The following is a 25,269-nucleotide window of genomic DNA, read 5'->3' on the forward strand; positions in this document are numbered from 1 at the left end:
TCGCTGCTCCGGCTGTCCAGAACGGGCTGCTCCACGGGGCACCCGTCACGCCACTGCAGCTCCAACAGCTCCGTTCTGCAGTAGATAAATATGTAGTAACGTGTATGTAGTCAGCTAAATATAGCTTGTACTAGTACGTATGCAGTGTCGACCTACAGTCTACGCTACAAGAGGACGTGATATTATCACCTTTCGTCGCTGAGCTGAGAGGGACAGTCGCCGGTCATCTTCCGGCGATCTCGGCTGCCATGGCTGTCGCCGCTGTCCTCTTCGTCGCCTTCGTCGTACTCCGGCGCGTGGTATTTCATGGTTCGTCTTCAGAGCTAATACGGTATATACTTTCCCAGGAAACCAACAGTGGTGTATCCTATCTATACAGCTGAAATGCGAATATATATAGTGTAGTATACAACATTACAACCTCCTATACGAATAGTTTGGACATACATGTAGATCGAGTTTTTGCATGCACCAACGGCAACGGACGCAGCTGGTGAACTGCCAATCGTATAGGTAGGGCCGTATAGGCGCATGCGATCGACAAGATCACGAGGAGGCTAGGGGCCGGCGACGTCGCCAATTGCGGCGCGCGCACACGTGTACCGGCCGGGCAACAGGAGGTGGATCAAGGAGGCAGGGGCCTCGGTTGCATGCGACCAACAGTTGCATTCATCCGTGGATACGTGCGACCCAAATGCAGACGAGCTCCAGATGCGTGGGCAAATGCAACCTGGCTGCCCAGAAGGAACGGATGGATCACGCCCTGACACCGACCACTGCACTGTCGTGGCGCAGCCGGCCAGCCGCCACCCGAAGGGTCGACAATGGAGTAGCTAGCTAGTATCGCTAGCTAGTCAATCGGGCCATACACGACAATTTATCCAAGTGAGGTCTTTGTCTTCATTACCTATGCATGCTCACCTGATGATGTCAACAGGATATATGTAGCGAGTGTTGTTGGATCGTCTGCTGGAGATGGCGCCGCGCACCAAGTTTGGGCAGGATGGATGCACAGTTCGGTGGCACAAAACACCCTATGCGTGGTGTGCCAATAACCTATAGCACATAGTTCATACAAACCTAGCATAGTTTTGAGAGTGATGTTTTGGCACATGGGAGCGTATGCTCCCTTTATTTTGAAATAATGTTAGACATATTTTAAAATGTCAAAAAAATTGAAACAAAAATTTCGCACGTAGTTTCTAAAAAAAAAAAAAAATTCGCACGTAAATCTTCATGTGCTACGCACTCACAAAGTCGTTTCATGAAAAATCGACATGTCATGTGGCGTGTGTAAAAAAGACAAAATTCGGTGCTGAAACAAAGACTTATCACAAGATAAATTTTCTCTTTTTCGCTTAGACTACAAAAAATATCATTTTTTCGTGAAACTTCACGAATACACATATATTATGGAGATGTACATGTAAAAATTTTGTCAAAATTTTTTAACACTTGGAAATATGTTTTTATGGTAGAGGGATCATACGCACCCGGGAGCCGAATTGAGTTTCTGCATAGTTTTCTATCTTCTTATTGTGTTCTTGTGTCACCGATCATGTTTGTCAGAAACCTATGTTCGAGTGATGATTGTGTTATATCATCTCCACTCTCCTTGTTAAAGCGCTAATCGATTTGTTTTCAAAATATGTCCGTCGGTTGCTTAACTCCACACCTTACATCAAGAGTGGCCCGAGCTTTCCATGCCAACTCCAATTCGTCATCCTCCTCGATCTGTGTATTTTAGGCCTCTCCTTTTTGTTATTTAAGACAAAGCCCTCACTAGAACTTCAAATTTGAAACATGAACAATTGAACAACATATTAGCATATACTCATTCATGAATAGACAAATAGAAAAAAAAAATCACCTTGTTAAGCAAATGAAAAAATTGGAGGAGAAGCGAAGGCCGCCTCCACAGTTTTGTCAGAGGACCTTGCGCGGCCTCATGCACCTTCATCTCCATGACAGCGCCACGTACCACTAACAATCAACAATTTCTAAATATCATCATTTAAATATGATGTAAATTCTGTTCAAAAAAAAATGATGTAAATCTATAGAATATAGAGGTCAATAAATATGTTGTTTGTACTTTCCTAAAAACCCGAAAAACGGACATTATACTAATGGTAAGGAGTAGTTATATTGCTCTATGGATGCGGTGTGCATTTTGGGTTCACAGGTTGCAAATCCTATAGTATATCTTTTTTTTTTTTTGAAAAAAAAGAATCCTATCTTGGCTCTATGGATGGTGAGCTTTTGTTTCCTACTTTCCTCTGATCGGAGATGGAGCTCCAAAAGGAGAGATTTTCGTCCGTCCGTGGATCCCTCCAATAAACAGGGCAACGCAGATATCATGAATCAATAAATGGCTAACCGTGATACCAAGTTTGACGCAAAGGCTGTCACCCCAGTTCCACGGATAGTTTCAATGTTCGAATAAAACACAAACTAAAAACTCGATAGACTGCCTTCACAGTTTCAATATTCGAATGAACGTAAGAGAACCAAACATTTCCGCTAACAGGGCAAGCAATAGAACTAACATACCCTCATATCAATCTACAGGTCACCAAACAAGAAACAACATTTTCGCATGTTAACCTCAAGAGAATTAACTCCCATATGTTACATTAGCAAGCACACTGTAAGGAACAATGTATCGGGACAAACAAAGCACCTGAACCAGAACAGAGGTGTCATATGATTCAACATTGGAAGACGGCTCCAGTAGTACTCAACTTCAATCTTCCTCCAAATTGATGGCATCCTTAAACTTCCCATACAGGATCTTCTTCAGTTCAGCCATCTGGGCAAGGATGGATTCCTTCTCCTCCTCCAGCCTCTCCAGCTTCTTAGCCGCGTCCTCTTTCATCTGCTCCAGCCTGGTTTCCACATCATCCATCGGCATGTGCGCGAACACCTCTCCAATTTGGAAGCGCACCACATCTTCATCACACAAGATAAGTTCATTCCCAGCATCCTCAAGGTTTTCATTTGCTTCCTGGAAAATAGAGGAAACAGGCAAATAGCGTTTAGGGTTGTGGTGTTTTAGAAATTCTGGTTTAAATTCACGAAGGGCAAAGGAGCATATTGTACGCCATGCAATACTGGTAGCCAAAAACACAGCATCTATCAGGAAGGACAAAGATTGCAGTTTTGAAAAAATGACTGAGTCTCAGTGGACTGACATGTCATTCTCACAGCCAGTGCCAAAAAATGGCCACTCTGCAGTCACAAGTTTCCATTTTTTTGCTAAATACGGAAAGACTCACATTAGGCAATCTACTGTTTCTCATTTAGGCATGCAAAATATTTCATGCGAAACAAAGAAACAGTGTAATGCCACGATCAGAAGGTTGTGTTTACTTTTACATAAAAGGTAAGCATGTCCGCACCTAATATAAATTAATCAGCTAGCGTATAAAATGGACATCACAATGTATCATGTGCATACATCAATCAGCATCTGGAGGAATGAACATATATATCTAAGAATCATAATAGTCTAACCACTGTAATTTCTTAGCCTAGCACTCATGTTCATTCTTTACATGTCATCTCTCAAGTTAAGTTCAGATAGACCGAATGAATCAACCATAATAGTAATATTTTGCAACTTTCTTGTATATTTATCAAGAGGCTGAATGTTAGCACTTAGCACAACAACACATGTTAGGCCATGATGTCACAGCACGGTTCATACTGAATTCCCAGTCCCCCAACAGACAAATACGGAACGAGTAAGCAACATTAGTAGCACAGTTGGTCAACTCCTCTGCCTAGTGATGAAGTTTTGGTCATGACTTGACAACTATGTGACGATTCGAGAATTGTAGTCCCAGCTGCTAAAGACCCTGAGCCCTCAACTGGGGAATCTATTTAACCAAAATGTTGATCACGAGCTAAACCTATTGTGTTCACTTGTTTATATAAAATAGCATTGCAGTTATAAAAGCATATGGAGCTTAACAAAGGGTACTGACAGAGGTAACTGAACGTAACAACTTTACGAGAAGATTTAGTTCCTTTCAAACACTTCACATAATCTCCCGAACATCACAAAGAAGACTTCTGCAGTATCCCCAGTTCTCAATATTATTATGCATGGGTTGCTAGGTAACAGACAACGTACATACATATAAACTATACCCATAGCAAATTCCATCATCTGACCTAATATTAGCCATGAAAATTGAGAACCTATCAAATACCTAAAACAGACTGTAATGACATGTTTTCATACCACAACCAAGGAAATATCGCAGGTGATCATAGATGAAGAACAATTCAGATGCAGAGACACCAATAAGCCCAGATGCTTGTTCAGTTCATTCACATGACAGTGAAACAGGAATTTACAGCTCACTGAAAAATCGCCTCCTCAAAAGATAAACAACAGAGCACAAAGCATTGCCTTTTGCAAGTCTTAGTAACCCAGAAATCCCTGTGATCCCATGATACTAGTTACTCAGGTCTCTATAACTAACCACAATAGGCTAGAAACCCCCAAAAGCCCTTCAGCGGCTCATCCAAATGGCAAGTGCCTAAATCTCGTCTTTTATCTCGTTGGAAACAGTTCAAACGATGCATATCAACAAGTGCATCATAGTCCGAGAAACAGAAGGGGGGCGGAACAGATAAAGAAACCTTGGCAAGCCTGATCTCGTCAGCGAGCTCGTGGAGGCGGTTGTTGAGACGGCCGAACCGGTTGATGTTCTGCTGGTCCTCCCATGTCACCTGCGCCTCCGTGCCGTCGCCCTGCAGGATTAGCCCACCAACACCGCAAGAATCACATCAGATCGGAAGCACGGGCGCACAAAACAGGGAACGTCGACAGGAACAACCCCTCGCCATTGGGAGATCGGCTTGGCGCTAGGGTTTGTTCCTTGCGTACCTGCTGCATCTCCGATGCCCTTCGGGTTGCGTCGGCGTCGGCCCGGGATGAGAAGCGCCGGCGGGGCTGCTGGATTTGGGGGCAACAGTGGGAGAGGAAGAAGGATGAAAGAGAAAATAGGACAGAGATGGTGAAATATTGGCCGTTGGATTTCCTTGTGATGGCCGAAAGGGGCACCATTAGGTTACTTTCATATTTTTTTCATAAACACTAATTACAAGTTTACAACTTACTAGTATACTAGTACTAGTACTAATATATGTTCTTTGTAATCATTTTTTTTGGTAAATATATTTCAGATGTTAGCCCTTACATATAGGTTGCTATATGTACACACGCTAAATGAAAGAAAAATTCACACACACTTTTTTCATACGCAACAAATCATCACAAAACATGCAAAATGTGTTCAAACCATTTTTCTCGATTATCCCTTTTGCAATTGCTTGGCTTCTCTATTTTCTAGAATGCTGCAAGGTGTTACTGTTTTGCTATCTTGAACAATAAGAGTGTGAATGTTCCTCATGATTTCAACATCTGATAATACGAACGACTTCAACTTTATCAATAAACCAAAGTATACCAAATCAAATACCATATAACACAAGTCAAATAAACTAATGTACACTTGATCGAATAATGTATAACACAAGTAAATCACAAAGATTCCTGATAAAATTAGAAGTTACAGCGGAATTCTTCAAAGTTATCATCTCTAGCCTCTTTTTTTTTTGCATCTTGACAAGCCTCCAAGATCATGGTGAACAAATCGCTAAACACCAAACGAACACAGGTTGCACTAACCTCAAATGTATTGAAGAGCCAATTGAATCACCCCCCCCCCCCCCAAATAGATGAGAACCTAATATAATAATATCGTTAAAAGCCTTCCGTACAAGGACACGCCCTTGGAATGTTGGTTGTAGAACCATAAATTGCCGGTCGTACTACTTTAGAAGAACTCCACGTGCAGAAAAGAATGAAACTCGAGAAAACTTGAAACTCCTATTGTTGTCATCACCACTAAGACTAGCGGAAACACCAGAAACCTCAGATTTAGAGCTGATGTGACATTTCTTGTTGTTTGTATCTCTAAAGAGATAGCATGACTAGAAGATGTGCAAGATGGGCGGCCGCCAACTTTGGAGCCATGTCGGTGTTGGTCCAAATGGCCTTCTATGAAGTGTCTAGAAATGGTGGATCTCTAGTTGTTTCCTTGTTGAAGACATTGTCTCAAGATTGATCAGACTATCTCGAATTTGAAAACCTATGAACTAGCTATAGTGGCGATTGGATCGAGTGACGACAATTATTGTGTAATGTTCCCTTCTTGGAAACATACTTGTTGGAGAGCCTATTTTGCAATCTAGGTGTTGCCACTGTTGGTGGTCTGCTTTGATGGGTCCATGCTCATTTCTATTTGTTCTAATAAGTTGGTTGTGTGCATTATTCATGTCTCGACTAGCTCTTGATGTTATGTTGTTGCAAATTTAGGTTGTAATTGACAGTCTTGATAAATATAATCATGTTATCGGAAAATTAAGCTCTAGCACTCCCAGTCTTTGACTTGCTTATTGTTGACCGGTAAAGGCAGTTCTTACGTGGGCGTTGTTGTTCTGTTGTCGTATTTTTTGTTACTATTGTGACTAGTTAGTGTGTACGTGCAACGCACGTTTTTACAATAAAATAGTTTCCTACTCTTCTTGTTCAACAAGTGATTGTTACTTGCTCTTCTTCATCAGCAAATGACTGCAGCCTACAAAAGATCAACAGTGACAAGCCATCAAGCTACGAAACATATTAGCATCAGTTAAGTGATTGGATATCACAGGTAAAATCTTTGAAGGTTCTCCTTCAGTTGTAGCCTTGTAGGTTTTTCGGAGCAAATCTTGTAATTTCAGGCTTCATGAAGCTACTATTCCGCTCACATGTTGTATCAAGATGTTAAAATAATACTCCGTACAATACAATAAACATGCACACTCGACAGGGAGAAGCTGATGTCGCTGTCGTCTCCAGGCGTTGGCCCTCGGCGAGGGGCAGATGCTGGAGCGGTCGGAGGTGCTGCGCGAGCCTGTGATCAGATCTACCGCATCAGCTCCACGCGGCCTCCGCCTCCCCGCCCCTCGCGATAGCCCGCACCGCCTCCTCCTCTTCATCCAGTGTACGTGGCCTTGATCGCGATCATCGCCTCGCCGCCCGCACCGTCTCAGCCTCGCCGCCCGCACAAGGTCTGAGGGCAGCCTGACCGCGACAAGCAGCACGACCGGCAACAGCGACATGAGAGCAGCAGCGGCACACCGCGGCGCAGTTTACGGGAGCCGCTGGCGGCGGCCCTGCCTGCTCGCCTCGCTCTCTGGTTGGGGCTCATGCTCCTCCTCGTCGTTTCGGCTGCGTGGGGGTGTGGCGAGATGGCTGCGGCGAACGTCAGTTTGGAAAGTGAGAAGCGAACTTTCAATCTAGAAAAAACTGCCCAGCCTAAAAATCCGTAATTAGTGGCGAGGTACAAAACAGAGAAGGAGAGAAAATTTACAACGTCATTGGAGCAACGTACACCATTAGATGTGGAGCAATAAACGGCGGAGATCAATTGTTCCTGCCAACTTCGCGCTTTTATAAGTAGTGGAGATGGAGATGGAGATAGAAAAAACTGCCCAGCCTAAAAATCCGTAATTAGTGGCGAGGTACAAAACAGAGAAGGAGAGAAAATTTACAACGTCATTGGAGCAACGTACACCATTAGATGTGGAGCAATAAACGGCGGAGATCAATTGTTCCTGCCAACTTCGCGCTTTTATAAGTAGTGGAGATAAGATATCAATGTTGATGTATGATGATAATTGTTACGCTTGTCTTATATGTGCTCATAAACTACGACAAATGTTGTTCTGTTACTGTAGTTTTTGTTAGAATTGTGGTAAGATACGTATGTTGATAAATAATTTATATTGCATACACATGTTGTTTTTTTTACGTTTTTGTATATTTCATTGGTGCATATGTGTATTTGGTATATATGTAAATTTTCTGTTGCATTAGTGCAGCTTTTCGTTGCACTCTGTTAGTACAAAAATAATACATAATTTGGTCAGAAACACGGAACTCAAAACATAAATTGAGCTTTTATGACATGATTGGTTGGTTGATTTGGAGTTTTGTACTGCATTAACCGACTTCCTGTTTTGAAAGTTGTTATTTCCACTGTTTTCTGTAGCCTCCCCGTGAGTATTCTGCTGCTATGCAAATTGATGAAACATTTACCAACGGCTATATCATTCAGGATACTGCCCTTAAAATAAATAAAAAATCAAGGCTGAATAGCCACTGCGTTTTTATTTTATTTTATATCGAATAACCCTTAAAATAAATTTTGATTCAGGATACAACTTAGCTTTGAAACTCTGGCCGGCCTCTCAAGATACCATAAAGATACAAAGACCAAAAAATGTACAGATCGAACATAATAGCAGTACGAAGTTGCCCTTGCAACTTAAATACAGAATTTAATTCAAAATCCGTGCACGTTTTCTTTAGAAGGGGTGCATACAGTATAATTACGCTGTGGTACTACAGCAAGTCATGAACTCATGATAAAGCCAAATGTTAATTTATCACTCCACTCTAGTCGATCTGTTACAATTAAAGCATCAACGGTTGAAACTGTTTCCTCTCTTTATATCCCATCTAAACAGCACATTTCATCTATCTTTGGTGTATAATAAATAAATAAGAGAAAAAAATACATCATAATAGAATCGAACAGCAGCACCATCTACAAACATCAATGAATACATGAATATGTCGCCGAGGGCTGGCTGCCTCGGGAGCCAGCCGCAATGCGAGGCGGCTGTGTATCAGCGGGGAGTTCAACTTCCGATGGCTGGCCTCTTCCATCGGCCCAGCAAATGGCTGGCTATGGCAGAATCAATGGGACCCCACCTTAAGTCGACAGGAAACGGCCAAATTGGTTGAAATATACGCGGTGTACTCACGACGCCATGGCCTTCGGCCGTCCGTAGGTTAGCACCATTACGAAATCTTCTGCAGGGGAGCCTACAGTGGCCTGTGTTGCCTGCGTCGATCGCCCCTTCAGCCACAGCTCTACTAAATTGCGCAGAGGTTGTGCAGGGTCCACTGACTGCCCACAACAATTTATTTCTACCTGTAAACATTGAGATTGAGTAGTGGTACCATTCGGACAAGTGAACATGCTTATTTGAGCTTACAGAGGCATGCACAGAACTCAAACAAATGGCCTGACATTTTGAATGTGCAAAATGTTCTTAAGAGGTAGCAGTTTAGGCTTCACATGCATTTTCTTTAAAAAAATGATGAACCACATGTGGGAGGAGCTACACGTTCTAATGCACATAAACAGTAGCAGAATAAAAATCTACAATTGCGTATAAAGAATAAGTGTACATCATATATGACAGATAATATTACTCTTACCTCGGACTCGCTCGGGAGACTGAGTTTCTGCACGAGGTACTTTTGGATAGACGAAGCAGGTATGTTTGCATCTCTGAGTAAAACAGTTAGTGCATTAGCCACACGGAACTCTCATAGGATACAGTTGAGAAATAACAACACATGCTCTCAAAGGATACAGTTGAGAAAAACAATATATTCTTATGGTGCTGTTTTAAAGGTTAATGTCAGATTTCAATGCAAGGCATCAGCATATCAAGACATGGCAGATAAATAATACTACTCCCTCCGTTTACTACTGCAAGACCTTTTAGATATTTCAAAGTGGAGGTGCTGTTTTAAAGGTTAACGTCAGATTTCAATGCAAGGCATCAGCATGTCAAGACATGGCAGATAAATAATACTACTCCCTCCGTTTACTTTTTCGAAATGGGGATTTTGACCCCGGCTTCTGCATCATGATGATGCACACGGCTCTCCCTCCGAGTACACGCTCTCCCTCCGTTTACTACTGCGAGACCTTTTAGATATTTCAAAGTGGACTAGATACGGACCAAAATTAGTGAACCTACCCACTAACACGCATCTAGATACATGCATTTACCAAAAAGCTAAAAGGTCTTACATTAGTGAACGGAAGGAGTACTAAAGAAACAAAATATTTCAGTACAAATACTGCCTTTTTCGATAAAGTTCAGTAACAATACTGAAACTATTGTTTCAGTATAAGTATTTCACTCTTTCGGTTTCTTTATTGTCATATATCTGACTGTAATCCAGCGTGTGAATTTAAACAAGATTTTATGTCAACGTCAGATCTGGATTTGTTTTAATCAGATTATTCATAAAATATCAAGAAAAAAAGAGCAAAATATGAACTTACTTTATGCGCAGATAGTGTGAAGGAATCTGTGGCAAAGGTGGGTCTCCTTTCCTGACAAAAAATGGCAGAAGAAGATAAGATACAAGCCTGTACGAGCTGTTTCTGCTTCTGAATTTATAAGAAAGTGAAAATATGACAGTATGATGAATTGACAATGCTTACTGTTCAAATGAGGCAACCAATGAAAACCATATGGAGCTGAATCTCTTCGCGTTCTGCGTAAGTGCACCATCAGGTTTCACATCTACTGGGGCTCGAAGTCCTCTCTTTCTCCGCCCAGTCCCTTGAAGTTTCTTATTTAGTCTCACTGGTGTAACTGGAGCATCTTTCTTATCATCCTCCAGTTTGGATTTCTTCAGATGCTCTTTTGGCTTTGTTTTGTTACCATATGTACTACTGGGAGAACCATTAAGCTGCTCTCTTTTAACAGCTGAATTCTGTAAACTCGACCTAATAGACTTTGTCCTGTTTGCAGCTTCTACCAAACAATTCAAAGGCCTCCAGAGCTCGGCGTTATCTGTCATGTCCTTACTATCATCTTCAGTATCTTTAATGGAGGAATGGTTTGATGCCTCCTCATTTGACAAAATCTGGAGAAGAAAAGGACCAAGTTACTACAGACATGTCCATTATATGAGCTAATACTCTATTTTCATTTTGGGATTTTTAGTATGCATACTTCATAGCTAACTCCAACGCAACTAGCATAAAGATGCTATGGTGTGCCTGTTTACCTGTCTTTTTGTTTTCGGCACTTTGCCCAAATTAGCAGGCACGCTTGAGCTATGAGCATTCTTGTCACTCGAATCATTTTCCTTTTTCACAGCATTGTCAGTAGTAGGACCAACTCCACGCAAGGCAGCAGCAGCTTTCCTGGTAACTACCCTTGACCGCCGCCCAGTCGATCCTGTCGGTGTTAATCTAGGTGTAGGCACCACTAATGAAGAGATAGATCTCTCTTTTATTTTATTGGGAGGTGAAATAGGAGATGCAGCATCTTCAGCGTTGATCTTCTTGCGTTTGAATGGGAAAATTTTGGATCTTACATCTTGTAGACTGTGATCAGCTCTGAATATAGAAAATGCAAAAACAAGTATAAGAAGGACATATAAAAGAAAATAAATACTACCAGTGTCTTTTTTTAGAAATACCGACTACAACGTAGACACACACACAACAACTCACACAGTGCAGTGAATACTGAAGTCGGATTTTGGTTGACACTAACCATCACGCAGACACACACACACATGTACAGTTAGGGTCTTTGCAAAACTAGCTAGGTGCATTTCGGATGCCACATATTTTACGGTAACTATAACAGTGCAGTTTCAAAGGCTATCGATGAGCTTGACAGCAACAGACGGTTTTCGCAGGCTATTAATGAGCTTGACATCCAACACGGTTTTCCAAGGCATCATGGAACTTGACATCAACCAACATTTTCACAGGCTACCAGTAGTCCAGTATAGTTAATTGAGAGGGAGAAAATTGGCATCAATGAACGACGGACACAAGAATTAAAGCAAGCACAACGATAGCCAAAAAGAAACACGGCAGTCTATGGACGATACAAGCCCTTATGATTTCACATCCTCAGCATAGAAAGCATACAACTCAAGCAACATCATCGGTGTATTACAGTCCTAGTGCCCTACTTTGCACAAATTTCTTGCTGAATTGTCAAGAAGTTTTACATGCGAGGATCCAATATTGTACAATGTGAGGGGCCCCAAATCTTTGTGTCCACGGGACTTGCTCAACTAGTTATTAAGTCTCCCAGTTAAGGTTTCAGCATTTCTACAGTTTATTCCAGTGTGTTACCTCCTATTGTGTTCGCTTAAATTTTGTCAATATTCCGAATTGGAACTGGGCTGCTAAGTTCTTGAAGTACTACGTACTAATGGAAATTTATTTTGTGAAAAAAATCAGGAAAACTGAATATTAGGGTGAAATCTGGAAGCACAAACACACAGTTATATTGAGCTTAACATCTGCATCAACACAAAGTGGATAGTCATAAGCATAAGTATACCTAAGCTTCTCAACTGGAGTGCAGCCGAGATCAATCCCACATTTTGGGCAGGATTCTACCTCCTCATCATTGAACTTCTTGTATATGCACTTTCTACAAACTGCATCAGACGCAGAATTAGAGCTCTGAAGTAATGAACAATGACAGACAATTTCAGTAGTATATGATAAATGAATTCGAGACAGAACAGAACATTTAGCTCCCAGTTCGCCCCGGGAGTAGTGTTTTGGCTCATGGGAGCATATGCTCCCCTTTATTTAAAAATGCATCTTAGACTCATTTTAAAATGTAAAAAAATTGAAACAAAAAATTTGCATGCACATCTTCACGTGCTATGCATCCACAAAGTCGTTTCATGAAAAAACAACTTGTCGTGTGTAAAAAAGACAAAATTCAGTGCTAAAAATAAGACTTTTCATAAGATAAGTTTTCTCTTTTTTACATAGACCATAAAAAATATAGGTTTTGTACATGTAGATTTTTTTTAAAAAAAATTAACACTTCAAAATATGTTTTTTTGGTAGAGGGGCGTATGCACCCAGGCGAATTGAATTTATGTCCCAGTTCCCACTACTCATGTTACTCTGGAGCTCACTGAGCTCTGTAGTCTGCTATAGGGTCAGAGTCAGACACCTAACAGACTACCTGCAGAACATACCTTGGAATAAACAATAAAACACAGAGTACAGTGCTACCCAAGAAACAACAGAAATGCTGCAGAAGGAACTACAGAGTGTACTTAGATAGCATGGGTAACATCTTCCATGCTGAGTAAAAAGTTAGTTTACTGACGCCGAACAGTTGAGGCTGAAGGTGCAAGCAGTTGGGCAGGCAGCAGCGTCCTTCCAAATCGCGAGGCGAAAGATCTCAGATGTCACATTGCCTTGATTCCCAATTAAAGGGTAGCATCGACGCCAGAAGACCAGAGTTCAGGCAAGATGACATTTCTAAGGCACGAAAGCAGAACAGTAATGGCCAATTAAGTCCCTCTTAGTGGTGTTTTATTCAGCCTAATCAATCGAGTCTTGGATGAGGCTTGAGGCATCATGGCAATCTGGAGGAGTAGCAGTAAACAGCAGACATCTGCTTAAACAGCTCAGTTATTAGCGGAACTAGTACGAGCAATCGAGGATGCCGTGTTTAATAAGGTTGACATGGTAAGAAAAGAAACAGTTTCGTCTCGCGCACTGTAGAACAGAAGCAGAGGCCACGTAAAACAGAGCAGGCGGCATGACCCAGCATGGGCCGGGGCGGCAAGATTCTAAATTGAGCGGAATTCCAGCGTCAACGCGGTCGAACGCGGCACCGCCCACGTCAGGGAGCCACGCCGGCGGCAGCGGGGGCGAGAGGCGCGCCGGATCCCACGTCCCGGAGGCGCCGTACGTGGGGGCCAGATCAGGCGCGAGCGAGGGAGGGACGTGTGTCGGAGAGAAGCGAATCGTGGAGGGAGCAGAGAAGGAGAGGAGGGGGACTCACAGGTGTGGAGGCACTCGGAGATGGTGGTGGCGTCGCGGAGGAGGCGGTTGCAGATGTGGCACGTCATGCAGGCGGCGAGCAGCTCCCGCTTGACCATGACCTGCAGCTCCCTGGCCCCGCCGGCGCCCCTCCCTCGCTTCTTGCCCCTGCCGCCCTGCTCCTCCTCCTCCCCCTTGGTGTCGTCCCCATCCTCCTCCTCCTGGTTCTTGGCCTCCTCCTGGACCTCAACCGCCGCAGGCGCCTCCTCCTCCTCCGTAACTTCCTTCATCTCCGCATCATGCGTAGGATTGTCGGTCTCGCGGGGGGCCTCCGGCGGCGGCTGGTTGTCGTCCCCCGGCGACGATGCGTGCGCGGGCTGCATGGCTATGGGCATGGGGGTCGTCGCGGGAGGGAGGAGGAGGAGAGATCGAGGCTTGGGGGGAGCGGGTGGAGAACGTCGATGCGTGGTGAGATTGAGAGCGACCAAGACAGACAAGGTAAAGAAAAAGGTGGGCGAGCTACGCTGCGCTGCGCTGCGACGCGAGGTGGTTCGCCTCGTTGTTGGCGTGCCAGTGCCAGTGCCAGCGCCGACGTGTCCGATCCGATGTGCGCCTTGTTTTATCGCGATGCTCTCGATCCTGCTTGCTGGCTTGCTGCTGAAGATTGAAGGTCTAGCCAGTGCCATTAATAATGGGCATGCAACTGTGCGACGGGTTTACGTGTAAACAATATGCTCTCTTTCCCGACAAGAGTGACCGACGAGCTTGTTTTCCACACGTGACAAGTGTTTTCTGTGGGGTAGCTTTGGATACGTTTAAAGGGCAACGTATGGGATTTGATGGCATCCTGTCTGTGTGCCCATCGACCCTCTAGATCGGTAGTTTGGTCTTTCGTTGTTCTTCAAATCTAGGGATACTAGTTTCTCTGCGCGGAGCCTGAGGTCATAGTTATCTACGGTGCGCTGGGGCCAGACAAACTAGATGGCAAGGATGTTAGTCTAGAGGTGGTGGATAGATGACGCCCCTCGATCCACGTGCCATAGCGACATGTGCCTTTCTACTCGTAATGGTCATGTTCATCGATTTATAAAGTCTGCATTTCGATCTTGCGAATATGATAGCAAATTAAGTAGCACTACATGGTAGTTCAAAGTTCGCTGGTACATATGCTGTCAAGTCAAACGCAAGCATGGTAAATCTATGGAGGCAAAGATGGAAGCAAAAGAGATTCATACCATGTCACAGGGCAAACCGGGTCGCGTCGGCACTCCTTGAAAGAAGTTGCGGGGAAAGGCGGCGTTGTCTGGTGACAAGCGGTTTGCGGGCTTCCTTAGCCCTCCGCGACAAGCCGCTCGCTGGGGTGTTGGGGTCTATGGTTGGACATGTTGGCACGTCCGGGAAAGACTCGTCGACATCCTGCGATGTGTCCCTCGAGAACCGGGACACGCGGGGGCTTGTTTGCAGAAGAGTGCGAGCTTGTTGCCAGTGCGTCGGTCAGGGCCTGGCCTTTGATGATGAGCGCAGCTTGGGTGGTCATATCCTCGGGGTGTTAGTGCGGGCCTGAACTTGTTGCTTGTGGGGCCTTCGTCGACGTTCTGAGGTGTTGATACTGGCCGCTTGGGTGGCGGTGTCTTCGGCCTCGTTGGGGGGATGTCTTGGGACCGGTGTGTGTGTTGCAGAGGTTGGATATCGGAGCGGTGGCTCCGGTTGGTTGTCTTGCTTTAGGGTGTCGCCTTTGCCGCTAGAGCGGTAGAGTCGTCGGCTCATGTGGTGCGCGGTCTCGGGACCGTTGTGTTGTGTTGTTCGTTTTTCTGCCAGTTTATCATTTTTCCTCTTCTTAATGAAAAGGCAGAGCTCCTACCCATTGGTAAAAAAAAAACTTGGGCGGCGACTGCCCGTGCATCTGCCCTTTCTTGGGCGGCAGCGACAAAGCTTGTTTTTGAGGTCGTCTCACCATTAGACTACGCGAATAACAACGAACACTAAATATCTGTGTGCGGACCTCCGTTCACTGGTGGAAAAACAGGCTTCCGGGAAGCCCCATAAGTCGCGAAGGTAAAGGAACCGCGACTAATGGGGTCTTTAGTCGCGGTTCGTGTGGCGAACCGCGACCAAAGGCCTGGGCCCGGGCGCACGGTGGCCGGCTGGTGCACGTGGGGGGCTTTAGTCGCGGTTGGCCAGCCCAACCGCGACTAAAGGTGCCGAAGGCCTTTAGTCGCGGTTGGCCGGGCCAGCCGGGACTAAAGCCCCTCCCCTATATATACCCATCCAGCGAGCCAACACTTAGCCATTTGGAGCCATTCTCTTCACAAACTTCACAAGTGAGTGTTAGGTTTGCTTTTGGTTCCTCTTATGCACATAAGGTGTTTGATGAAATGCCCCAAGAGCATGAAACAAACATGATATGAAGTGTTGGAGTCACACTTGAGCTTTCTCATTTATTTTTTCCTCCTCGATCGCGGTTAGCAACTTGAACCTTTGATGTGTCATTGATAAAATATGCATGTGTGTGTAGTTCATTGTTTAATTTATATTGTTTGTAGCTAGTTAGTTTAACAAATGCATGATGGTTAATTATATATTTTATATTATAATAATGCGAGATGAATCGGCAATGGATGTACGGTAACCGACTCTCCGGCGAGTTCGATACGGGTTTGAAAGATTTCCTCGTAGTGGCTAATGCGAACAAGCAGGGGGTTTTGTTATCTGTCCATGTGTTAAGTGTAAGAATCGGAAGGGTTACTCTTCCTCAAGAGATGTTCACATGCACTGCTTCGGCACGGTTTCATGCCAAGCTATAATTATTGGACCAAGCATGGAGAAAGAGGGGTTATAATGGAAGAAGATGAAGAAGGGGATGATTTCAATGATGAAAGCTATCTTTCTCATTTCGGTGATACTTTCATGGAGGATGCTTGAAGGTGAAGGGGAAGGTGAAGAAGAGGCACGTGATGATCCCGTTGATGATCTTGGTCGGACCATTGCTGATGCACGGAGACGCTGCGAGACCGAAAAAGAGAGGGAGAATTTGGATCGCATGTTAGAGGATCACGGGAAGGCGGCTGTACCCCGGATGCGATGATGGTACGAAAAAGCTGGGCTGCACACTGGATTTGCTTGAGATGGAAGGCACGAGGCAGGTGTAGCTGACTCGGCATTTGAAAACTTGCTGAAAATGTTGAAGAATATGTTTCCAAAGAATAACGAGTTGCCCGCCACTACGTACGAAGCAAAGAAGGTTGTCCGCCCTCTAGGTTTAGAGGTTACGAAGATACATGCATGCATCAACGATCGCATCCTCTACCGCGGTGAATACGAGAATTTGAATGAATGCCGGTATGCACTCGCATTGCGTTATAAGATCGAGGCGATGACCCCGGTGACGATGTTGAGGGCCGGAAACCCGGGAAGAGGGTTCCCGCCAAGGTGATGTGGTATGCTCCTATAATACCACGGTTGAAACGTCCGTTCGGGAACAAAGAGCATGCCAAGTTGTTGCGATGGCACAAAGAGGACCGTAAGTCGGACGGGGAGTTGAGACACCCCGCGGATGGAACGCAATGGAGAAAGATCGACAGAGAGTTCAAAGATTTTGCGGCTGACGCAAGGAACATAAGATTTGGTCTAAGTACGGATGGCATGAATCCTTTTGGCGAGCGAGCTCCGGCCATAGTACCTGGCCCGTGACTCTATGCATCTACAACCTTCCTCCTTGGTTGTGCATGAAGCGGAAGTTCATTATGATGCCGGTGCTCATCCAAGGTCCGAAGCAACCCGGCAACGACATCGATGTGTACCTAAGGCCATTAGTTGATGAACTTTTACAGTACTGTGGGGCAGACCTGGTGTCCGTGTGTGGGATGAGCACAAAGAAGAGGAATTTGACCTACGAGCGTTGCTTTTCGTAACCATCAACGATTGGCCTGCTCTTAGTAACCTTTCGGGACTGTCAAATAAGGGATACAATGCATGCACGCACTGCTTACATGAGGCTCGAAAGTGTACATTTGCCAAATTGTAAGAAGAACGTGTACCTTGGGCATCGTCGATTTCTTCAGAAAGGTCATCCGAGTAAGAAAGAAAGGCAAGCATTACAACGGCAAGGCAGATCACCGGCCGAAGCCTGCGGAACACTACTCGGTGCTGAGGTATTTGATATGGTCAAGGGTTTGAAAGTCATCTTTGGAAAGGGTCTCGGCGGACAATCGGTTCCGAAGGGAGCTGACGGGCACGTAGCCATGTGGAAGAAGAAATCTATATTACGGGAGCTAGAATATTGGAAAGTCCTAGAAGTCCGCTGCGCAATCGACGTGATGCACGTTACGAAGAATATTTGCGTGAACATCCTAAGCTTCTTGGGCGTGTATGGGAAGTCAAATGATACAAAGGAAGCACGGCGGGACCGGCAAAGTTTGAAAGACCACGATGACCGGCATCCGGAACGGTTTCAAGGTCGTGCCAGCTACGCTCTGACCAAAGAAGAGAAGGTCATCTTTTTTGAATGCCTGAGCAGTATGAAGGTCCCGTGAGGATTCTCGTCCAATATAAAGGGAATAATAAACATTGCGGAGAAAAAGTTCCAAAACCTGAAGTCTCACGACTGCCACGTGATTATGACGCAATTGCTTCCGATTGCTTTGAGGGGCTCTGCCGGAAAATGTTCGAGTAGCCATTGTGAAGCTATGTGCATTCCTCAATGCAATCTCTCGAGAAGGTAATCAATCCGGAAGTTCTACCACGGTTACGGAACGATGTGATCCAATGTCTTGTTAGTTTCGAGTTGGTGTTCCCGCCATCCTTCTTCAATATTATGACGCACCTCCTGGTTCACCTAGTCGATGAGATTTCCATTCTCGGTCCTGTATTTCTACACAATATGTTCCCCTTCGAGAGGTTCATGGGAGTATTAAAGAAATATGTTCGTAACCGTGCTAGGCCGGAAGGAAGCATCGCCAAGGGCTATGGAAATGAGGAGGTAATTGAGTTTTGTGTTGACTTTGTTCCCGACCTTAAGCCGATTGGTCTTCCTCAATCGCGGCACGAGGGGAGACTAAGTGGAAAAGGCACGATCGGAAGGAAATCAATGATATGTATGGACGGCCATTCTCGGCTGAAGCACACCACACGGTTCGACCAATTCCAGCTTGGTGGCTCCGTACTTTGAGAAACACAAGAATATTTTACGCTCGGACAACCGTGGGAAGCTTCGAATCCTGGATTAGGAAGGCCCACATGGAGACTTTCGGCGGTTGGTTGAGAAAACATTTAATGAGTGACAATAAGGTTGTAGATCAGCTGTACATGTTGGCCAAGACACCATCTTCGACTATAACGACTTTCCAAGGGTACGAGATAAATGGGAATACATTTTACACGATCGCCCAAGATAAAAAGAGCACCAACCAAAACAGTGGTGTCCGCTTTGATGCGAGCAACCGAGAATGGGCAAAAGGTCACATATTATGGTTACATAGAGGAGATATGGGAACTTGACTATGGACCCTCCTTTAGGGTCCCTTTGTTCCGGTGCAAATGGTTCAAGCTAACAGGAGGTGGGGTAAAGGTGGACCAGCAATACGGAATGACAATGGTGGATTTCAACAATCTTGGTTATCTTGACGAACCATTCGTCCTAGCGAAAGATGTCGCTCGGGTTTTCTATGTGAAGGACATGAGTAGCAAACCGAGGAAACGGAAAGATAAGAAAACGATCGGTACATCATGCGATGATCCAAAGCGCCACATTGTTCTTTCGGGGAAAAGAAACATCGTGGGAGTGGAGGACAAGACGGACATGTCGAGAAGATTATAATATGTTTGCTGAAATTCCGCCCTTCAAAGTGAACACCGACCCAAGCATTAAGTTAAATGATGAGGATGCTCCATGGATACGGCACAATCGTAAGCAAGCGGGGACACAAGGGAAGAAATGATGTGTAATAATTTATTGTACCAAACTTTGTTGAATGAATCATGTGAATTATATTACCCGTGATGTGTTTGGTGTCCATTTTCGAATGATTCAATTGACTCGAGATAGCACCGATGATACATGAAATTTGGAGTGACTAAGTCATACTCCATGCATACATGAAATTTGGAGTGACTAAGTCATACTCCTGCATATAGGAAATTTGGAGTGACGACTAAGTCATACTCCTGCATACATGAATTTTGGAGTGATTTAGTCATACTCCTGCCTAGGCGTATAATATGCATACTCGTAGTCTTCATAGCCGCCGCCGTTGTACTCGGTAGTCATCGCCTTCTAAGTTGCCGGCGTCGTCGTCGCTGCTTGTCGTCGGCTGTCGTCGGGCGGCGCTCGTGGCTCGAGCCGAGGGTAGCGCGGGCGAGGGATATCGCCGGCCGTGATGTAGTCCATGACGCTCTACGGAGTCCGGCCGTACCACCATAGCCGACGGCCGGCCTCGTGGAAGTTTCCGGGAGGCGGACCGTCCTCCTCATACACGGCGAGCGCCCTCTCACGCCGATTGATGAAGAAGGCGTCCCAAGTATGCTTGGTTATCGGGATGCCGGCGGGGATTCATCCGCTGCTCCGGCGTGAGGTCGAGGTAGTAGTGGTTCGTGATGGCCGCCGGCGCGCGGTACCACGAGGGACGGGAGGGACCGGCACGCCGCCGGCGCTGAGGCTCCGGCCGGCGAGGACGCGGTAGCCGGAGGGCAAGGGTAGTTCGAGGCGCAAAGCTCCTCCACCTGCTGGTAGGTTAGAGTGGGTGCGGTGGAAGCCATGAGAGAGTGATGAGAGATTGTAGCATATCGACCAAGCCGGGCTACATTATATGTAGTGAGAAATGGCGGGAAAAATGGGAGCGGGAAGACGAGGAGGCGGGAAGAAAGTGGCGCGAAGAAATTGGCGGGAAGAAAGAGGCGGGAAGAAAGAGGCGGGAAGAAATTGGCGGGAAGAAAGAGGCGGGAAGAAAGTGGCGAGAAAGAAAGAGGCGGGAAGAAAGAGGCGGGGAAAGAGCCGGCGGGAAGAAAGTGGCGGGAAATGAATTAGTTTTATTTTTCTGAGTTTTTTGATATATTATTTGTATTTTTAACATTTTGAATTGAATTAGTTTTGTTTTTCTGAATTATTTGATATATTATTTGTATTTTATGATTTTGAAATGAATTAGTTTTATTTTTCTGAATTTTTTGATATATTATTTGTATTTTTAACATTTTGAATTGAATTAGTTTTGTTTTTCTGAATTTTTTGATATATTATTTGTATTTTATGATTTTGAAATAAATTAGTTTTATTTTTCTGAATTTTTTGATATATTATTTGTATTTTATGATTTTGAAATGAATTAGTTTTAATTTTCTGAGTATTTCTGTATTTTTAACATTTTGAAAATCAAAAAGTAATTTGAAAAACACCTTTAGTCGCGGTTGGCCGCGACTAAAGGTCTGTGCGCGCGGGAACGAAAAACCCGGCGAAAAAAGCCTTTAGTCGCGGTTGGTCTGGCCAGCCGCGACTAAAGGGTGCCCTTTAGTCGCGGTTCGCCTCCCAACCGCGACTAAAGGGGGGGCTATAAATATTTCGCCCGAACCGTCGCCCCCGCACATCGTCTTCTCCGCGCGCCGTCTTTGCGGATCGTCTCGCCGTCGCCTCCGTCTCGCCGTCGCCTCCGTCTCTCCGTCGCCTCCGTCTCGCCGTCGCCGCCGCCCTCTCGTCGCGCCACCATCCCGTATGTCGCCGCGCCCCGCCCCTACCACTGTGCGTCGCGCGCACGGCCGCCGGCGCCGTTCTTCCCCACCGCCGCGGAGACGCCGCCCTACGCCCCTCCCGCTCGACGCTCCGCTGCCGCTCGACGCCCGGCTGCACGCGCGCCGTGCGTCGCCGTCGTCCGCCGCCGTCGCCGCCTACGAGTCTCCCGCCGTCGCCGCGCGCCTACCGTGCGTCTCCGTCGCGCCGTTGCCCACGGAGAGAACGAGAGAGATGAAGAGAGAAAGGGCCGGGCCGGCGCCGGGCGCTCGGCCGGCCCATTTTTTTTTTGTTTTTTTGTTTTTTACTTTGTAACTATAAGTTTTTTAATTAAAAACTAGTAAAAATGCAACTACAACTACAACTTAAAAAATTTGACTTAATAAAAATGAACTAAAATTTTGACTTAATAAAAATGACTAAAATTTTGACTTAATAAAAATTGACTTAATAAAAAATGAACTAAAATTTTGACTTAATAAAAAAATGAACTAAAATTTCACTTTGTTTTATATTTGAACGGCGATGCCGTCAACGTGCCAACGCGCCAATACCAACGCGCCGTCAACGCGCCAACGCTACCTCTATTCATAAAAATGTAACGCCGTCAACACGCTACCTCTATTCAACGCGCCAACGCCAACGCCGTCAACGCGCCAACGCGCTCGTCCTCGCCTCACTTTTAAAATAACAAAAATAACTTAACCACCACGCGTATACGGAGGGGGCACCGCCACCGCGAGGGTTATATATGTGTCCTCGGCACCGCCACCGCCCTTTCGCCACCGCCACCGGTCTCTCGGTCACGCGGTCACTGCGTCCCCCTCTCGCCTCCCTCGTCGTCTTCTCTCTTTATATGTAGAAGAGATGTGATAATGCATATACACAATTAATTTGTTTTGACTACATGTTTTCAGGACTGACATATGGCGGACGATAGAGCTGACCCGATTATGGACAACTATGATCCGAAAGCTGAAGAACAAATCTTCGGCATCATAAAAGGCGATGTTCTATATGTGCCGACCGGACAAGAAGAAGATGATATCGATTCTTATCCGAACTTTGAGGGTGAAGATGAAGGGCATGGTCGGCAAGATGGTGCCGAAGGAACGTCGATAAACGACGATAATCTTCAGTTGGAAGTAGCAACCACCTCCGGCGCCGAGGTATATATATATACATATTGAGCGTCTGGTGATACAACTAACTGATTTGAATAAATGTGTGTGTACTAACGCGCGCGAGACTCTCTTTCTTATTTTAGCCCTCGGCCGGATCGTCGAAAAAATCGAGTACGTCGTCGTCAAAGCGTGGCGCAACCAAGACGATGAAAGCAGGAGAAACATGCACCATCGATGTTGTCGACGAAGCAGCCGGCGAGGCCGCTGGAGCCCGACAAGAACGCCACCAAGTTTGTCGGCCAATGCGGAGCCGTTGTTAGAGACAACGTCTCGATCACCCGCCGAGAGTGGAATGAGCCAAAGAAGGCACGTGTTGGTTTCACTTTTGTCGATAAGAGAAAAAAAGATTGCTTCAACAAGCTTATGGAACATTTCGTTCTACCTCCGGAATACCGCAAATACGATGAGGAGGGTAACAAGATTGCGGAAAACAAGAAGAGGCGCAAGCTAGTCAAACGATTCGCTCTTTCTAGGATGGCCAACGCATTCCGGAAATACAAGCAAAATCTAGCCCATGACTTTGTCAACCAGGGCAAGACTCCGAATTTCAAAGGACAATATGAGAAGCTGCAACATGATTGGCCAGAATTTGTGAAGCAAAAGAAATCGGAGCGGTTCCTTGAACTATCGAAAAAAAATAAGGAAAATGCGGCCAAGAAGGAGTACAATCATAAAATGGGGCCGGGAGGGTATCGCTTTTGGCAGCCTAAGTGGGAGAAGACGGAGAACGAGCCGAGGGCGCGAGGAATCCGTCCGAGTACGGAGGGATGGGACCCAAGGGCCAAAAGCTGGTGGTACGGGCATGGGGATCGTCGAACCCGGAGACAGGGGAGTGTGTTTATCGGGGCAAAATAATTACACCCACCAAAAAGCTTATTGAGGCAATGAGGGAGGCTCAAGAGGGGAGGATCAGGTTCAACAGAGAGAACGACGCCCTGACAAAAGCCCTCGGGAATCCTGAACACGGAGGACGTATACGAGGCATGGGGCCCATTCCGTGGAAAATAGGGTTCCCCCAGAACGATGACCCGTACGGTTACAGAAGCCGTAAGAGAAAGATGGATCGGGATGCGGATGTTGTGGCGAAGTTGGTAACGGAAATGGATGTGATGAAGAAAACCGTGAGTGTACTAGTCAGCCGAAAGAGATGCGGCTCGGGCGCAGCATGCTGAAGATCATCCAATGGATCTCGGAAGCCAGCGGCGGAGAAGAAGCGGCGTGGCTTCCACGGAGGCCTCACCGGGCTGGTGCACCGAGCGATAGAAATTACTGCACCGGAGCCTGCGGTGGTCGAGATTACTGCACCGGAGCCTCCTCGCTACCCCGTGGACGATATAAAGGAGATGAAAGCATGTCATCCGTATTATCCTATCGGGAACATGTCCATGAAGGTAGCCATCGGCGGTGCTTTGCCACACGGGCACTCCACCACAACAACCCCATTCAAGATGGCTATGCTCGTGTGACGGTGGAGGAGATAGTCCAAGGGTTTGAGGACCTGGACATTGACATTGCTACACCTGAAGGGGTGAAAAGACTTGGAGATGTCAAGCGCCAGTTCATTCTATGGCAGAAGAAGTTTATCAAGTTTCCAGGCGAGGCGCCAACAAGTCCACCCCCGTACGGTGGTGGTGGTGGCGGTGGCGGTGGCGGTGATGGTGGCGGTGGCGGCGGTGGTGGTGGTGCTTCACCTAATACACCTCCTTCACGTCGGCCCGACCGCCGCCCCCGATCCTCGTCCGGCGGGTAGCGAGACGCCGCCCCTAGTCCTCGTCCGGCGGGTGATCAGCGGACACCGCCCCCAATCCACCTCCGGCGAAGAAGCAGAAGCAGTCCCGGGTTATTAGCCCGGACCCTTACGTACCTAAGAAAACAAAGGTACCGGAGGTATCCATCGAAGCCTCTCCCCGAGGAGGTCTTGGGAAAGTAGTGCCAGAAAGTCGAGGCGGGCGCGGATGCTGATTTAGAGAAATGGAAGGCGAGCGTCAAGAAGAAAATAGAGGGCGAGCCCAAGCCGGTATATTCTGACAAGGAAAAGCGATGGGCTAAGTCATTTTTGAACACACCGTCCCAAGCCGCGAAGAATCTGCTGACGACTATTTACGTGAACTTCGTAGGCAAGCACTCGCGTTCAAGAACGAGGAAAGAGTTGGCGGAGAAGAAAGCCTTGAAGGACGAGGCCGAGTCAAAATTAGAAAGGGGAAAGAAGTTGCCCAGCTCGGGGAACAAAGTAAACAATCGATCGCCCCGCTCATAGTGCAAGCCGCCGGTCCGGATGCCCCCGATATCATAGCAGCTGCCGGCAGCTTCATGGATTGACTTGTAACGAGTGCCGAGAGAACAAGCGGCCGAGTTGGGTATCACTCTTCGTGCACTTGCTAGGCCTTGATGAGGCGCCAATGAAGGACGTAGTATTTACATATGTGAAGAATGGCCCTCTCATCGAGCTTCGCAGGAAAGAGGATCTACCTCGACAAATGAAAGGTCTTCTAAATTGGTACAAGGGTTACATAAAACATGAAAACGCCAAAGACTATATCTATGCGGAAGTTAAATATGTGCATCACTTCAAACGTTCTTGGGTACAAATTCCTCACGAGTGAATTGTTCCGGCTGTTCAATCTGCGCGACCTCGACAAATCTATCATCGGTTGCTACGTTACGT

The 25,269-nt window shown here is 46.0% G+C and overlaps 2 protein-coding genes across 2 annotated transcripts; both read right to left on the reverse strand.

Moving 5' to 3' along the window:
• Positions 1-2,726: 2,726 nt before the first annotated feature.
• LOC124699876 (probable prefoldin subunit 4) lies at positions 2,727-4,923 on the reverse strand. The gene is made up of 3 exons (XM_047232104.1): positions 4,901-4,923; positions 4,654-4,764; positions 2,727-3,007 (listed from the first exon to the last, which is right to left on the reverse strand). The coding sequence occupies exons 1-3, from the start codon at positions 4,907-4,909 to the stop codon at positions 2,747-2,749; spliced, it is 381 nt and encodes a 126-aa protein (XP_047088060.1). The 5' UTR covers positions 4,910-4,923; the 3' UTR covers positions 2,727-2,746.
• A 3,565-nt stretch (positions 4,924-8,488) lies between these two features.
• Positions 8,489-13,854, reverse strand: LOC124703724 (E3 ubiquitin protein ligase DRIP2). The gene is made up of 7 exons (XM_047235949.1): positions 13,726-13,854; positions 12,250-12,349; positions 10,949-11,282; positions 10,377-10,804; positions 10,215-10,265; positions 9,353-9,425; positions 8,489-9,062 (listed from the first exon to the last, which is right to left on the reverse strand). Exons 1-7 carry the CDS (start codon positions 13,820-13,822, stop codon positions 8,889-8,891), a joined length of 1,257 nt encoding a protein of 418 aa, XP_047091905.1. The 5' UTR covers positions 13,823-13,854; the 3' UTR covers positions 8,489-8,888.
• Positions 13,855-25,269: the final 11,415 nt, after the last annotated feature.

Source organism: Lolium rigidum, chromosome 3, assembly GCF_022539505.1.
Source record: "Lolium rigidum isolate FL_2022 chromosome 3, APGP_CSIRO_Lrig_0.1, whole genome shotgun sequence".
Classification (NCBI taxonomy): Eukaryota; Viridiplantae; Streptophyta; class Magnoliopsida; order Poales; family Poaceae; genus Lolium; species Lolium rigidum.

What these genes read in the sequence shown, in the direction of transcription:
- LOC124703724 (XM_047235949.1), bottom strand. Translation starts at nt 13,822, where the DNA reads ATGGTCAAGCGGGAGCTGCTCGCCGCCTGCATGACGTGCCACATCTGC. An exon ending in TTGGTTGCCTCATTTGAACA is followed by an intron (nt 10,266 to 10,376) that starts GTAAGCATTGTC and finishes ATTTTTTGTCAG; the next exon opens with GAAAGGAGACCCACCTTTGC. An exon ending in TCACACTATCTGCGCATAAA is followed by an intron (nt 9,426 to 10,214) that starts GTAAGTTCATAT and finishes TGTTTTACTCAG; the next exon opens with AGATGCAAACATACCTGCTT.
- LOC124699876 (XM_047232104.1), bottom strand. An exon ending in ACGAGATCAGGCTTGCCAAG is followed by an intron (nt 3,008 to 4,653) that starts GTTTCTTTATCT and finishes TCTATTTTCCAG; the next exon opens with GAAGCAAATGAAAACCTTGA.